This window comes from Natrix helvetica (genome assembly GCF_964273705.1).
Source record: "Natrix helvetica genome assembly, chromosome: 1".
NCBI lineage: Eukaryota > Metazoa > Chordata > Lepidosauria > Squamata > Natricidae > Natrix > Natrix helvetica.
In genome coordinates, this window is record NC_138548.1 from 248,953,186 (window position 1) to 248,970,742 (window position 17,557).

Consider the following 17,557-nt stretch of genomic DNA (forward strand, 5'->3'; position numbering starts at 1 on the left):
AGATTGTAGTTTTAAAGCAAATACCAAGAAGAGTGAGAGAATTGAGAAGAGAATATCAATTTTTGACTAAAATTCTACTCAAAAAAGTTGTTAATTACAAATGGTTGATACCAGAAGGTTTAATGTTTGTATGGCAAACATTGTCCTTTGTAAGGACAAAGATATAGAATAGATTCAATTGAAAAAGCAGAAGCATTTTCTGAAAAACATCTCAGAGGGAAGGCTGAGGAGACTGGACATAAAGAATTGGTGACAGAATCATGAGCGGTGTCTTCAGCTTCGACTTGAAAACAAGAAGAAGCAGTAGGTGGGATCTAGATAGTAGAAGGTGCTGTAGGTGGCGTGGACATTAGAAATCTATGAGAACCTAGAGCCACCAGAGCAATAAATCCTATGTATAAAACATAAATATGGAAGAGAAGAAAATGATCTCAATTAACATAAATGGGCTTAATTCAGCAAATAAAAGAAAGAAAATATTTCACAAACTACGGAAACTAAAATTGGATATAATTTGTCTACAAGAAGTGCATATTCAAAAGCAACATGAATACTTATTAAGGCAACCAAAGCTGGGGAAAATGTTTACTTCATTGGCAACCTGTAAGAAAAGAGGAGTGATCCTTTATATTAAAGATACAATCCCAGTGGAACAAATTTATACAGATGACGATGGAAGAATTTTGATGGTGGAAATTATGGACAATAATAAGAAAATGCTCCTAATAGCAATCTATGTGCCTAATGATAAGCAAGATGAATTCTACAGAAAATTACACAGGAAAAGAATGGATTTGTACTACTTAAATATTTGTATGATGGGAGATTTTAATGGAATTGTAGATAAGAATATGGACTATAACTCACAAAAAACAACAAAGTCAAATAGAAAGATACTCTGTAAATCCTTTTTAAAAATGATCGATGAGACAGGTTTAAAGGATGTTTGGAGAGAGAGCAATCCTACTAAAAAACAATATACGTTTTATTCAAACAGTCATTTATCTTATTCTAGAATCGATATGATATGGGTAGCGACTGAATCGGCCTACATCATACAGGAAATTGAGATTGAAACAAGTGCTCGGGCAGACCACAATCCAATGGTAATTAAATGGAAAGGACAAAGAAAAAGATCTAGGTGGACATTAAACAACACTGTATTAAAAGAGAAAGACTTTGTACAGAAAATTGAAAAGGAATTGGCCTTTTTCTTTAAAGAAAATAGAAAAGAGGAGACATCAATGCAGAACCTCTGGGACACAATGAAGGCCTATACCAGAGGCCTGATAATTGACTATACAAGGAAGAGAAATATAAAGAAAAGACAAACACTTAAAGGACTTGACAATGAATATAAGGGTCTTGAAAAAGAATTATAGAACTCCCCACAAAAGAAGGACATTAAAGTAAGAATGGATACGATTAAACACAAAATTGGGTTAATGGAAAAAGAGAAATTAGCCCAAAAAATTAGGGGTGCTGAACAGAATTACTTTAAAAATGCTATTAACCAGGCAGATGGTTGGCATCCAAACTGAGAAAAGAGAGAGACTCAAAGAAGATACTGCAGTTAATGGATGATCAAGGGCAAACCTGTTATGGGAATGAAGAGAAGAAAAAAATTATACAAGATTAGTACTGTAAACTATATGATCATGAGAATACAGAAGAGGCAGGAGTGAAACAATACTTACAGGAAGCCAACTTACCCCAGCTACCCAAAGAAATTATAACAATGCTAGAAGGCAAAATAACTATGATGGAGCTAACCGAAGCACTTAAGAAACAAAAGATCGGGAAGGCTCCAGGCCCAGATGGGCTACCAGCAGAATTTTATAAGACCCTGCAGGAATCGTTGTCTCTTCCATTGTTAGAAGTTATGAATGAGGTGATGTCAGAGAGGAGAATACCCAAATCATGGTCAGAAGCATATATTTCACTTTTACCAAAGGAGGAGGCCGATTTACTACAAATTAAGAATTACAGACCAATCTCCCTGTTAAATTCAGATTATAAATTGTTTGCTTCAATATTGGCAGAACGACTTAAAAAATACTTAAGTAGTTTCATTTACTCTGATCAAAATGGGTTTCTGCCAAAGAGACAGATTAAAGATAATATGAGGATAATCTTAAAATACTTTGGAATATTATGAGGCACATCCTGAAAACAATTTGCATTGATGTTTTTGGATGCTCAGAAGGCATTTGACAACATGAATTGGTGCTTTATGCTGTTACAACTGGAAAGATGGGGTTTGATGGGAAATTTACTCAAGCCATACAAACTATATATTATAAACAAACAGTTAAGATAATGATAAATGGAGATTTGACAGAGTCTATTGAAATAAAGAAAGGGCAAGACAAGGCTGCCCATTATCACCATTACTTTTTGTCTTAACGTTAGAAGTTTTAGATAGAAATGTCAGAGAAGGAAAAGAAATAAAAGGAATGAAAATCAAAAAGGAAGAATACAAGCAACAAGCATTCGCAGATGACTTGGTCTTCATTCTAGAGGATCCATTAGAAACAGCACCTAAATTGATAGAAAAAATAGAAGAATATGGAAAAGTAGCAGGGTTAAAAATAAATAAAGACAAAATGAAGATCTTGACAAAGAATATGCCAACAAGACAAAAAGAAGAGTTGGCGGAAACCTTGGAGATGCAAGTTACGAACAAAGTTAAATATTTGGGGATATATTTAACAGCAAGATGCAGCACTCTTAAAGACAACAACTATTATAAACTCAAACAACAGATCGTGATGGACCTGAAGAAATGGGAAAATCTACAACTTTCAATGATAGGGAGACTATCTACAATTAAAATGAATATTCTACCTAGAATTTTATAACTGTTCCAGACTATTCCAATTAGACTAGGGAAGGAATATTTTGATGACTTAAATAAAATAGTGTTGAAGTACATATGGCAGGGGGGGAAAGCAAGAATAAAACTAAAATTGTTACAAGGTGCAAGAACAGGAGGAGGATTGGGCCTGCCCAATTGGGAACTATATCACCAGGCAGTAAGTTTGATGGGGGTTAAAGAATGGATAACACTAAGGAATACCAGATGATTGATTCTTGAAGGACATGATCTATTGTTGGGATGGCATGCCATTTTATGGTACAAGGGAGCTAAAACATAGGGGTATTTTAGAAGACATTACCTACAGGAGGCTTTGCTACTAAATTGGGAGAAGATTAAAAGACAATATTATTTAAAAATTCCAGTCTAGCTATCAACTATTGAAGCCTTTTCATACGCAATAATATACAAAAAGGAACAAACAGTTAGATATGGTGAAATATTGAATGCAGAGGGTGAACTTAAATCTATGCAAGAACTGGAAAAGGAAGGTATAAAGATGAATTGGTTTTCATATGTGCAAATACAACCTAGATATGACAAGGACCGTAAAGAGGAAAGTTTTTATGATAAAATGACCGAGTTAGATAAAATTTTGATGGGTACTGATGAAAAAGTAATTAAAAAACTTTATGGACAGTTTCTAGAGGTTAAGTTAGAAGAAGAGCAAGTTAAAGGAACTATGATAGCTTGGGGGGGGGGGGGAAATTTGGGCATGGGATTGAATTAGAGAAGTGGCAGAAATTGTGGTCCCAAAATTACAAAATGACAATGTCAACAGCATATAAAGAAAATTTGTATAAGATGTTTTACAGGTGGCATCTACCCCCGACGAGAATAGCAAGAATGTTCAAGAATAAATCAGAAAAGTGTTGGAAATGTCATAAGACACCGGGTTCATATTACCATATGTGGTGGACTTGCGCAGAAGCTAAAAGATATTGGACTAAGATCCACACATGGTTGGAGAAAACGACACAAAAACGTATAGACTTTAAATCAGAGACTTTTTTATTGGGAATTATACGAGAAATATATAATAGTGACTTGAAATACTTGATTATAAATGTTTTAACAGCAGCTAGAATTGCATTTGCAAAAATTTGGAAAAATGAGAAAATACCAACGCAGGAGGAAACTATTCAAAAAATTATGGAATGTGCGGAAATGAGTAAATTTACATTTGAAATTAGAGAACAAGATGATGAACAATTTTACAAGGTTTGGGATTTGTTTTATCAATGGTTAGATAAAAAATCATGGTAATGGAAAAAGTGGGAGAACTTTTTATATTTTAAGAATAATAAAATGACATATGCAATACTACAAGGGTTTAGCACTATAATGTTGTATGTATGATTTCAATATAGAGAATATTTTGTTTAAAATGTAGGAATACTAATTGGAGTTGAACTATTGATGCAAAATGATGTTGTATGTAAGGATTCAATATTCAGAACATCTTGTTTAAAATTAAGGAATAATTACAGTTGAAAAATTGACAATAATAATGTACTTAATGAACTCTAATGAACAATTTGTGATTCGATATATAATTGTAAGTGATGACCATGGGAAGGACACACAAAATCTTGTAACCAAATGACACGCTATATGAAATGGAAGAAGGTTGTATGTGTTTGTTTTTTGTTCGTTTTTGTTTGTTTAAAAATAATAAAAAATATTTTTTAAAAAGAGGAAATTCCTTTATATCCACAGAAGATCCCATCACATATAAAGTAGTGTATCCTACCTTGAGAAGGGGATATGTTGCATTTGCATGCCACAGCCTCCTTTCCATTTCCTTAGTTGCTGTCAACGGATGAAGGATGTAAAACATTGATGGGAATTGGTTTGGGCTGAGGAGAAGAATGAAAAGCAGAAGGAGGAGGGTGGGATGTGATGCACCCCAGAAGTGGGTTGCCAAATATTTTACTACTGGTTTGGGCGCGCTCACACACCTGCTTGCGCACAAGTGCAACGCTTCTGCGCATGAATAGAAGCATCCGGGCAGGTGGGAGGAGCCTCCCATTGCCGCTACTACCGGTTCGCCCAATCCGGGCCAAACCGGCAAGCAACCCACCTCTGATGCTCCCAAAGGAAAATAAATGGTTTCTCCTTTTCTCCAGGCATAGAGGACCTTCCCAGACCCTCAGCCTATGCCTGTGATGGCAAACCTATGGCACACATGCCAGAGGTGGCAACATAGAGCCCTCTCTTCTGGCAAGCGCACCGTTGCCCAGGTTAGATCTCCGTGGCGTTTCTTTTGTGAGCTTCTGTTTCCCTGCAAATGACGAAACAGAAGCTTACAAAAGAAAATGATCTTACCTCTTGATATGCTGCCAGTGTTGGGATGGTCTTTGGGTCTCTGCTGCACATGTCTGTATGTCCGCACACATGTCTGCACATGTGCATGTTCTTGCATGTGTGCGCACAGGCCTGTGCATGCACATATTTGCATGTGCGCACCATTCAGTTTGGGCATGCACGTGCTGTTTGGGTACTCAGTGTCTAAAAGGTTTGCCATCACTGGCCTATGCAACAGGTTCACAGCCTTGGGGCTTTGCATGTACATGTTCCTTGGTCCCTGATACTTATTGCATAATATACTGGTATCTTTACTAACCCTGAAGAATTCCAAAGGGAATTGCACATTCCTTTCTAAACTGGTTGCCCTACTTGAGCCAATATAGATGGTGGGTTGCATAATGTCTCCAGAGCTTCCTCACTATTTGTTGTTTCAGAACTAGAATCACCTTTGAGATGTCATAATACCTGACTGAAAATGCATCCAGGTTTTTCTACAGTCATAATGATTTATATGGATTACTATGCTGCGGAATGCTGCTTGAGCATTTCCTAACTCTGACAGGTATTTGTTTTATTGAGTTGCAAAGTGCACCGTTAGCTATTTACATAAACAGCAATTTGAGAACATCTACGATAAACATAAAATCATAAAACAAAACTTTGTAACTGTGAATCAAAACAAAAATAAAACAAAAGATGCCCCCCAAACAGAGGGATACATTCTGGAACAGCTCCATCTTCAACATGTTCCTGATTGCAGTCAAGGATGGCATCCATAGGAGAGTGAATTGGTATTGAAAAGTGGTCCTTTCTGCTTTCAACTTCTATTTTCCAATGATGGGAATCCATCATTTTTTCTAGGCCAATTCAGCAGCAGTGCATCAAAACCAGCACTTCAATTGCACCTAGAAGTTAATTGGTGGCCATTGCAGGGCCCATACGATACATGTAATATGTTCCCAATGACAGGAATGAGATGACCACTGCATTTTGGATTATGTCAGCTTCTCATGGTCTTTAAAGGCAACCCTATGCCAAGTACCTTGGAGCTCTCCAAAGGGCATGAGGCTGCTGTAACATTTTGCCTAAAGCAAGTAGCAGGAGAAATTAAACAGAATATTGCATGACCTCAAGGAGAGGGAAATAGTCCGTGTATATGACTTCTTGCTTATGACCTCTGATATATGATTGGGGAAAATTTCAGATTATAAAATCAAAAGTTTTAAACTTGTCACTTACTAGCATCACAAAAGTCTCTTCTTGGTTAATTATTACTCTTACCTTTCAACCTTCTACGTTTTTTTAAACCTCCCAACATGGTTTTGGGATTTCCTGTTAAATTCCCATTCCAATATTACCTAAATCCCTCCCTGATTAGCTTTCTCAAGCACTGTTAAGGTAAACTAGAGCCACTACTGCTGAGATGAAAAGTTAGTTATTTCTCAGCTTGCTGATCTGCTGCTAATTGAGGAAGACAAAGAGCATATAGTTCAACATTTCTGACTTTCCTTTCCAGAACCTTTCCATATAAAGAACTTAACCCCTCCTAGTTTCAGATATGCATACTGCATTGGCCTGCATAAAAAGCAAGCATAGTTGTCATTAGCAATAGTACTTAGACTTATATACCACTTTACAGTCCTCTCTAAGTGGTTTACAAAGTCAGCATCTTGCCCCCAACAATTTGGGTCCTCATTTTATCCATGTCAGAAGGCTGGAAGGCTGGTGAGATTTGAACTGCCAAATTGAAGGAAGCCAGCAATCAGCAGAAGTAGCCTGCACTCTAACCATTGCACCACCGTGGCTCACAACAAAACACTTTTGTTAATTGTAAAATTCAAACCACGGAGTGTTGGAAATGAAGTCTGTAGTCCCCGAATTCTTGGATACAGGATCTCCCAATGTTACCACTGAAGTGATAATTTCAATATAACCTTTGAAGGTTAATATATGGATAGTATCTATATACTAAACTAAAACTTTTTTTTGTCTGTTAGCTTTACCTGTGGTCAACTGTGCCTTACAGTATGGGCTACTTTCAAGGCGGATATTTCTGAATATCTCCCTGAATTTTTTTAAAGCTTTCTAGTACATTAGAAGGTCTACCATTTTGAAAACATTGAGTTATCTGATAAGGAATTTGGTATTTGGTAATTTCATCTTATAAGGCAAAACGTCATTTAAAAAATTCCTTGGTCAACTGCTGATGAATTTTTAGGAACTTTGCCAGTGACTGGTAATGAATCCGGTATCACTAAAATGATAACCAAATGGATTATGGATTATCTGGTATTAAGTACAATTAATTCAGATAGTTAAAACATATTTATATTTGTCAGCTTGACCTTCCCCCCCTAGTCCTGGGCCAGTACAACTGTTAATGAGAGCAAAGCTATTATTTTCTTGTGCAATTTTGCAGCTCTCCAGAGCTTGTGGGTGGTTTGTTTGCTCACTGGTGATAACACTTGCTTCATTCTACCTCTTGCCTCTGGGTTTAGTGTGTTCTAGGTGTCCGCCCAGAGTAGAATGCAACCATGTTGGAAAAAGCCTTGGTTGCAGAATAGCCAATCTGCTATCATTTGCTTTCACCTCCCAGCTTGCAAAAGGATTTGAACAAGTGTGGAATATAGCACAAAAGGCAATTTTGCAAACAAAAAACACCCACTCAGATTAGATACTTTATTTTTGAAATGGATCAGACAATTACTGTAACACAGTATGAATTAAACACATGAGTGTACAGGGTAGATGGAGCTCAAGCTCCCACATACATCCCTGCGGCCAATTCGCTCTCACAGGGAGGGGCTTCTCCAAGTGCCGTCCACTAGGCAATGCCAGCGGGCGGCGCCAAGGAGTAGGGCCTTCTCTGTGATGGGCCCAACCTCTGGAATGACCTCCCCCCCGATATTAGAACCACCACGGACCTCCGCTCCTTCCGACAAAAATTGAAGACTCACCTGTTCCGATTAGCTGGCCTGGCATAATTATAACTGTTATAACTGTTACCTCCTGGAAATATGTTTTTAACTGGTATTTTAAGGGTATTGTTTTAAATTCAATTGATTTTAGGGGTTTTAAAGCCATATTTATATTCTTGCTATACAGTTCTTTTAATTCTTTTAACCTCCTCCATATTTATTTATTTATCTATTCATCTGTTTATCTATTTAATGAATTTTACTGTGGATGATGTATTTGCTGTGTGGACTGTACACCGCCCCGAGTCCCTTTTGGGAGAGGGGGCGGTCTAGAAGTGCAAATAAATAAATAAATAAATAAATAAATAAATAAATAGATGGGTAGGCATTATTTTTTTATTTCATTTTGTATGAAGAGAATTTTTATTGGGGATCTGCTGTAGTTCTGAACGTTACAAGTAGTCCTTGACATATAACCACAATTGAGACCAGAATCTTTGGTCCTTGAGTGAAGTGAGACATCACATGACTACTTTGTTCAAAAACCGCAATCCTGGGACTCTTGGTTGCTGTCATTAAGCGATCTCCTGGGCCGTTACATGGGGTGAAAGAGCTGCCAGCTAGAGGGACTTGACCTGCATGAAGCTGAAACCCTCTAGCAGGTACGGTAGTCCTTTTGCTCTCAAAGAGTTGGCCACTGGAGGAACTCTGTCATGTGTGAGGCCAAAACCTTCCAATGGGCTGCTTTTTTGCTTTCAGGATTTGGGCACACAATGAAAAGATATGAAAAAGCCTCTATTGGCAGGAAGTTCCTAAATGGCAATTCTCAATTGGCCTCTGCCTCACTTCTCACAGTTAGCATACTTCAAAGATAATTTAGGAGCCCAGATCTAATCCTAATCCTAGGCCTAAAGAATGACACATTTTATAATCTATTGACCTTTATTTGACATATAAATAGGTAAAGAGTTTTATAATCTTTTGCCAGAGACTTATTTGGCTTTACTTAATACTCAAATTAAAAAAAAAACACCTTCTTGATTGCAAAACAAAGAGACACACCTTCTTCATCTCCCAGCATGAGGAATGATACAATTTTGGGATTATGCACTGAGAGTTTGTGGCTGTATATAGTTTCTACAAAGCAAAAAATAAGAAATACTGGTTTAAAAAAATAATCAGAAAAAAAACCCAAATAAAACAGGAAACACTTGCTTTTAAAAAAGGCTAAAGGCAATTAGATTTTCTGTGTTAAAAATGCAATGACTTTTAAAAGAAGAGGAGGAGGAGGAATGTGTTCAGGGTATAAATAGCATAAAGTCAATTCTTTGAATAAGAGAAACATGGAAGGATTTTTTTTTTAAAAGAGAGAATTCAGGCCGATTTAAAGCTCAGGAGAGCTCAAGCTTTATCCTCTCCTCAACATGCATTCCAAAGCAACCAGCTGAATCTATCTACCTTTGAAATCAGAAAGCAGTTGAAAGTAACATCACATCCTGGTCTTAACCAACTGGGTGTGGACTGCGTTTTTGGATTTAGCTTGGCCTAGGATGTACCCAGTTTCTCAGTTGAAACTGATTGTCCATGTATTGTGAGATTGAGTTTTCATAATGTCTTCTGATTGCTGGTGGGTGTTCCTGGAGGTGCTCTGCTTGCCTTTTGTCAATCTTTAACTAAATGCCTATACAAGACTTTAACATAGTGGTTGTTAAAGTCATTATATTGCATGTTGTAGATGACTCTTGTTTTTTTTCTCTTCTTCTTAGGTTACTGCAGTGTTGGGTTCCTACCGATTCAGCCAAACTGGTAGTGGTTTGGCAGCCTGGGTCACTAGAACTGGAAGCGACCCAGGCCTGCCATGCTCCTGAACTGGTTTCCTGGGTGGCGTCTTTTCAGTCCTGCGCATGTGCAGAACAATTTTAATTGCCCTGCGCATGCAGCTTGCATCAAACACAAAGCGCGCACATGAATGAACTGGCAGTAGTGCCTGCCGTAACCCACCCATGGGCTACTGGGTCTTTGGACTTATTTAAGATGGTTTGGATGCCGTAGCTCAGTGGCTAAGACACTGAGCTTGTCAGTCAGAAAGGTTGGCAGTTTGGTGGGTCAAATCCCTAGCGCTGTGTAACGGAGGGCACTCCCGTTACTTGTCCCAGCTTCTGCCAACCTAACAGTTTGAAAGCAATTAAAAAATTTAGTCATGTTGGCCACATGACCACGCCTAGCGCAAGGGGAGCCTTTACCTTTACCTTAAGATGGTCTGGAGGGTTTTAATTGGTTTGTGCACTATGGTGATGCTGTATAGTTGTAATATTTTGGTTGTTTCTAAAAAGTTTTTGATGTATGGTACTGTTATCCTTTATGTAACCTGGTAGGTTGTGTTGAAGTGGATTAAGTGTTTAGGCACTTTTTAATTAAAAAAAGTATTTTTTTGAAGGATGTTGTATAGGTGGTCTGTTTTCTTTTTCTAGTGCTCTGTTTTTTTGGGGGTTGTCTGAATAATGTTCTTACATTGCTGGGTTATTATTTTGGTAATAGAATACTTAGTTAGTGTGGGATATTTTTTGATAGACTTGCATTTCTAATTTGTTGTTATTTCCTCTGCAGATGACAACATCCAGGAAGAGTAATGTGTTGTTTTTGTTTTTTTATTATGACAAAGGTGTTGTTAATATACCGAATCCATACTTTTGGTTGTATATGTGGGAGTGCAGTGTTTATAGTACTCCCACACATACAACCAAAAGTATGGATCTAGTTTGCAAATGATATCTTCATCATTTAAAAAAGGGAAGAGAATATACACGAAACAACTGACATATTCAAAGGAATAACTTTCACAAGGAAAGAAGAAAATAACAGGTCAAAAACATCTGAGAAACAATCAACCAATTAGTACAATCACATGGCATCACTGGAGCACAAAACTAATTAAATGTTTTACACTTGAATTATGACAACAGCACCAAATATAGGTAGTCCTCGACTTACAACAGTTTGTTTAGTAATCATTCAAAGTTGCAACGGCACTGAAAAAAGTGATTTATGAACACTTTTCACATGTATGACCGTTGCAGCATCCCCATGGTCATGTGATCAAAATTCAAACGTTTGCCAATTGTCTCATATTTATGAGGTTTGCAGTGTCCCAGGCAGAGGTGGGTTGCTCTCGGTTCGGCCCGGATTGGGCGAACCAGTAGTAATGGCAGCAGGAGGCTCCGCCCACCCACCCAGACCCTTCTGCGAATTGGTAGTAAAAAAATTGGCAACCCACCACTGGTCCCAAGGTCATGTGACCACGTCTTGCAAATATCTGGCAAACAAAGTCCATGGGGAAGCCAGATTGACTTACCACTGTACTGTACTAATATAATTGCAGTGATTCACTTAACAACTGTCGCAAGGAAAGTAGTAAAATAGGGCAATGCTCACTTAACAACTGCTTCACTTAACAACATAACTTATGGGCTGAATTGTGGTGGTAAGCCCAGACTACTGTAGGCTCAAGCAGCTTTTTTTCTGGGATGTTTTTAACTTTACTTTCTGGCCTATGGATCTGGGAAGTCATGGACAAACCAAATCCAATCCTACTTAGCTTTACAAGATCAGTCAAGGTCAACTAGAAACACCTGCCCTAATTCCCCTGGAACTTATTCGAGTCTTCTGGACACACAGTTGAGGACCGGTCGGAGTTTTAGGCCAGGGGCCCAGCAAGGTAACTTTTAAAACGAAATCTTTCGCGCGCATAAGAGCAGGCTAAAACAAAAGAAAACAAAACGCGACCGGCTTCTGAAAGCGCTGGGAGTTCGTCATGAATGAATCCCGCTTCCCGCCATTCCCGGGAGCGGCCTGCCGATGGCCCCAGAGAGCAAAGCGCCAATCTCAAAAGCCAACCCTCCGCCGCTCATTGAGAAGAAAGTCCCGGAGCAGCGTTGCTTTCGCTCGCCTCATTGGGCTCAGCCTTCGCTTCGCGCCGGGTCGCCCGCTCCGCTCCTGGCGGCTCTGAGGCGATGGAAGGAGACACGGGCCAAGGCGCTTCCGAGGAAGTTTTGCTCTCGGGCGTCTTTCGCCTCGTCCCTTCTCCGAAGGCGAACTGTGCCCTGAGCCTCACGAGCGGCGCAGAGCTGCTGGTGCGCCGGCTGGACTCGGCTGGACGGAGCAGCAACGCGGGCAGCGCGCTCAGCCTCTCCACTTGCGTGGGCTGCTACGCTTTCCAGGGCAAGAGCGCCTCGCAGCAGCCGGCGGCCGCTTACTTCTCCGTCGTTTGCTACCCTTTCAAGAAGGGCTGGTGGTACCGCGGGGAGTCTCGGCAGAAGGTGGCGAAGACCTTTTGCGTCCTGGCGTCGCAGGACGCCGAAGAGAACCGGCATGTTGCCGAGACCTGGGTGAGGACGATCCGAGAGCTCTCGGCCCCCCATCTGGAAGGTGAGCGAATCGGGAAAGGCAGAAGAAGGGATGTTAGACGGAGGTTCCTCTAGCTCAACCCTAGGTTGATTACAAGGGTTGCGAGGATTCCACCTGAATATTTTTATCCCATTGGATTCAGTTGGGTTTGTTCCCGCCAGTGCCTAAAATTGCAACCCCATCATAGGACTTGGGGTAAATATCTTGGCTCACCCTGGGTAAAAGGGACAGGACCGACCCTTAATTTTTGTCCAAATGGATAAAGCACTGTATATATTTTTTAATGTATATACAATTGCTGAAAATTAGAAAAGTGTTATTTTGTCTTTCAAAACTATCCCATTCATGTCCAAATATGCTTTTTCAAAAGGCAACTGAATGTGTTGTTTCTCTTGAACATGCTTTGCTTCTCATCTAAGAAGCATCTTCAGGCGTTTTCCAGGAGAAAAACAAAAACAAAAAATCCAGTTGCCTTTTGAAAAAGCATCTTTGAGACAACCATGACCTGGATGACTGAGAACCTGGATAGACATTTATCCAATTCATGGGAAGGGCGGAGGGGGGAAGAGAGGTAGGTCCAACACTCTTGTATTACCTTAGTCAAGGATGTTTAAAACAAACCTCTTTTTAAATTAACTTTCATCAGTAATTTGGCACATTTTGCATATTATCAAACATTAAGGATGCTTTCAGAGAAAAGTTTATGTGTGTATTACTTGGTACATATGGGATTTAAGGCTGGAGCAAAGATATTTTTTATATTTGTAGTTTTCACATGTGTTCCTAAATTTTATTCTTTTTTTTTTCAAACTCCCCCCAAATCCTTTAAGATGTCATTAGAGCCATCTAATTTGGAAAGCATCTGTATTTGGAAAGAGTCTTCTAATATGAAAGTTTATATAACCAGTATGCAAATGAATGAATGTGCCAATGACATGACGTGCACATGTATGTATGTGAAGGCAGGATAAATATGCATGCAACAGCATTATGGTCATACTGTATATACTTGGCATCACATATTGATTCGAGTTTTGAAAATTAAAAAAAAGTGATCTTTGTAGCATGGCCTTCTGTGAGTTAGAAGTAAATCCCATTGATCATGAGATATATTAACATTTGCATACTTGAAGTAAATTACAAATTACAAAGAGTACCCATATATAATGCTGTTAGCCTTTTGCAAGGCATTGAAGTTCTGCTTGTTTTCCCCAGGCATTTGAGTCAAGGTAGATGAACTCTACTACTATTGTTGGTCAATAAAGTTAATAGTTTGTCTTTAGGCATTGGAGGTAGATGGGGTAATGTTTTATATGTTTGTTTTAACTTTGTAAGCCACCCAAGAATTATTTGTGTGTGATTGGCAGCTTTATCTATATTACTAAAACTCTTGTTCCTATAACCTTTAACTGGGCAAAATGGTGCTTTACATTTTTTAATCAAGATCCCTCAAATGGGTTGATTTACAGAATGCATCCAAAATCTGGAACCAATGACTCACATGGAATTGAAATTAGGCCAATTTTCTAAAATTTAGGACATAAAGTTAATACAGAATGTTTAAAAAAATCCTGTGGTCAGCTCCTGATGTTTGACTGTGCTATATGCAGTTCAACGTGGGCTATTTTCAAGGCAACAATATCTCCCTGAATTTTTAAGAATGTTTCCAGCGAAAGCAGTACCTTAGAAGCTCTGCCATTGTTGAAAACATTGAGAAATTTGGCGTGGGTACTGTATATCTCTGAAATTATGTCCCAATAGGTCACGGGTGTTCTGATAGATAATATGAATAAATACATTTGGGATTGTTGCCCTACTCCTGAGAACATACATTTAGGAGAATTATGTTTTGGTTGAAGAAAGGTCTTTTGACTGAAAATCAGCTACAAGTAGATTCACATCTAACTAAACTGTATAGGATAGCACCTTAAAGTTCATTTTACTTAATGAATGAATGTGATGCAGGAAAACAAGAACAGTAATTTAGGTACAGATATGCAGTTATAGGGTAAAGCTGGTATTAAGCCACCTATATCTTTGGCTGCTATACAGCTTTGGAATGGGAGCTTCCACTTTCTCTTAGTCTTAGTGGACAACCAGCTAAATATGAGCTAGCAGTGTGCAGGGGCAGCCAAAAAAGCCAATGGTATGCTACATTACATACCATTATCAGAGGGATACAGTCAAGATCAAGTGAGGTGCTAATACCACTCTATAAAGCCTGCATCCAGTTTTGGTCACCACACTATAGAAAAGATGCTGAGACTCTAGAAAAAGTGCAAAGGAGAGCAACCAGGATGATTAGGGGACTGGAGACTAAAACATATAAAGAATGTTTAGAAGGACTAGGGGAGACATAATAGCAGTATTCCAATATTTGAGGGGCTGCCACAGAGAGGAGGGGGTCAAGCTATTTTCCAAGGCACCCAAAGGCCAGATAAAGAATAATGGATGGAAACTGACCAAGGAGAGATTCAACGTAGAAATAAGGAGAAACTTTCTGACAGTGAGAACAATCAACCAATAGAACAGCTTGCCTTCTGAAGTTCTGGGAGCTCCATCACTTGAGACTTTCAAGAAGAGATTGAACTGCCATTTGTCAGAAGTAGTGTAGGGTCTCCTGCTTGAGAGGGGGGGTGGGGGTTGGACTAGATGACCTATAAGGCCCCGTCCAATTCTGTTAATCTATAATCTGTAATACTTGCGAGAGTGAAAATGCATGAGTGCAGGACTTGTTGGTGTTCCAGATGTGCTTTATTTTCCAACAGACTAGCCCATCAGGTGAAAGATTTGAAAGGTTAGTTTTCATCTCATCAATCAAAAAGGATGAACTCTAAGGAAATATAATAGAGATAGCATCAAAAGACAAAGGGAATGAGTAACCCTCCCTGCCTTTACTACTGGATATCTATGGCCAGTGATTTTTCCATATCAATTATAATTTCTTACAGACTTACTTCAATTCAATTCAATTTCAATTTATTTGATTTGTTAGCTGCTCCCTCTCCACAAGGGACTCGGGGCGGCGTACAATAAATAAAAACATATATATATATATTACATTTCATTTCACGGAGGAGGTAACAACCATTACAATACATATTTTAAATAATAAAATGAAATTAGAAATTAAAATACCCCAGTTTAAAATTACTAATTTAAAAAGACTGTCAGGAGGAATAAGATGGAACTATGCTTGAGCCAGGCCAGATAATTGAAAAAGGTGGGTCTTGAGTTTTGAACGGAAGGAGCGGAGATCGGAGGTAATCCTAATGTCGAGGAGGAGGTCATTCCAAAGGGCTGGGCCCATCACAGAGAAGGCCCTACTCCTGGGTCTCTAAACTTGAGATTTAACTTGATCAAAAGGCATACATTAAGCTTCAGAGAGAACATGTTTAGAATGGAAGACATGCCATTATTTTTGATCTTAGGAATTTGGGCTAGGGCATGGGTCAGCAACCCACAGCTCTGGAGCCCCATGTGGCTCTTTGATCCCTCTGCTGTAGCTCCCTGTCACCAGGTAGAGGAAAAAGGAGGCCGCACTAGGAGGATACTCTATGGTGGGTGAACTGGACTTCCGGTCGGCTCCAGAATTGAATGGCGGGGCTTCCATTTAGGATCTTTGTGGTTCTTTGAGTGTTTAAGGCTGTCGACCCCTGGGCTAGGGGCAGAATGCACCTCACCTTTCTACTTTCAGAAAGGCCCTTTCTTCCCTCATCATTTTGTAATCCATGCCAACTCTGTGGGACTTGTTCAGGATTTCTCTGGAAAGAACATATGACTGCAATCCTAAGTGGAGAAAATTATCCTACTTTGCCCTTTAAAGAACTTCAGAACTGTCATGCTGGCTGAGCCAAAGTCCATCACTCTTAGCAACATGTTTTTAATAGTAAGTAGATGCATTGTGATTTCTCAAATTGCCCTTGACTTTGTTCCTTTGTCTTTACTGGTTTTTTATAAGCTGAGTTGTTCTTCAAAGATGGAAACTTCTAAGCAAATAGGAAGGTAAATAATAACCAGGAGATCTGTGGCATACTGTAGTTTATTAAAAGAACTGGTCATGAAACAGAGAATGAAGCTTGATTAGGAGAACTAACCCCAGTCTATTGTGTTCATCAAGGCTTTATCAATTCAATGTAAGATTTGCCAGGCCTGGAGGAAAATGAATGAATATGAGGTATAAAGGGAAAAGGACCTTTGCAGATATTTAAGTACTTCTCTTAAATAAGGTATTTGTACAAAAGGGGTATAGATCCTACCATGTCCAGAATTGTTAAATTAATGCTGCTGAACCCCATTCTTGGGGATCTTGGATTCTATAGTTTAGAAGCATATAAATAGCCACAGCTTCCCTGCCTTTGGAGTAGCTTAAGGTGAAAAATTAAAATTCAAAGCCACACTTGAAGGCCTTATGTGGGCTATCCAAACATTTCATCAAGCTAATTTTAACCTGATGTTAATCCTATACTTTAGGAGTAAGCACCCACAACCCCAATTATTTTAATGTAATTGCAATTATTTTTACCTTTACCTTTAATGGAGTGCTGGGTCTGGTGTGCCAATAAAAGGTTGTGTGCAAAATTTGCTTAGAAAAACTTGTGTTGTAATTGTTAGGGCTGGCATGTCTGACCTGTAAAAATCCGAATTTTCACTAGATGCCAGCAGAGAGATCCAGGAACAAACTCTTTACAGCCATCCAATGGTCATTTGGAGTTTGGCAGCTCAGATTTGGTAGTCCTAGTAATTGTAGACTGGAAGAGATGTGTGGTTGAAAAAAAGGTGACATTAATTTCTGCCTAGACAGTAGGTTGCAATGACCTTCAAATACGAACTTATCTTCTTGAAAAGCTTTTGCAGTTCCAGGTGCCTTTAAAAAGATTATATAAGCTTCTATTCAATAGGTGTATTACAGTAACTTTGCAGACCAAGCTTTAACTACAGTTTCTTTTGTGGTAGATAAATCATTTCCATACAATGCATATCATGGGGTGCAGTCCCCTTAAAACCAAAGGTTGGCGTTTGGTAAATAAAAGCATTCAGAGCTGTA

General features: G+C 38.9%; 1 protein-coding gene across 2 annotated transcripts in view; it reads left to right on the top strand.

Annotated features, from left to right (window-relative positions):
- Window positions 1-11,800: 11,800 nt before the first annotated feature.
- The window catches only part of SPHK1 (sphingosine kinase 1), a 42,754-nt gene continuing 36,997 nt past the window's right edge, over window positions 11,801-17,557 (top strand). The window contains exon 1 of one of the 2 annotated variants that reach the window (XM_081937918.1): window positions 11,801-12,531. In XM_081937918.1, coding sequence (XP_081794044.1) covers window positions 12,117-12,531 — 415 coding nt within the window. In that variant the 5' untranslated portion in view covers window positions 11,801-12,116. The remainder of the gene's footprint in view (window positions 12,532-17,557) is intronic. The other variant, XM_081937917.1, reaches the window with a different exon arrangement.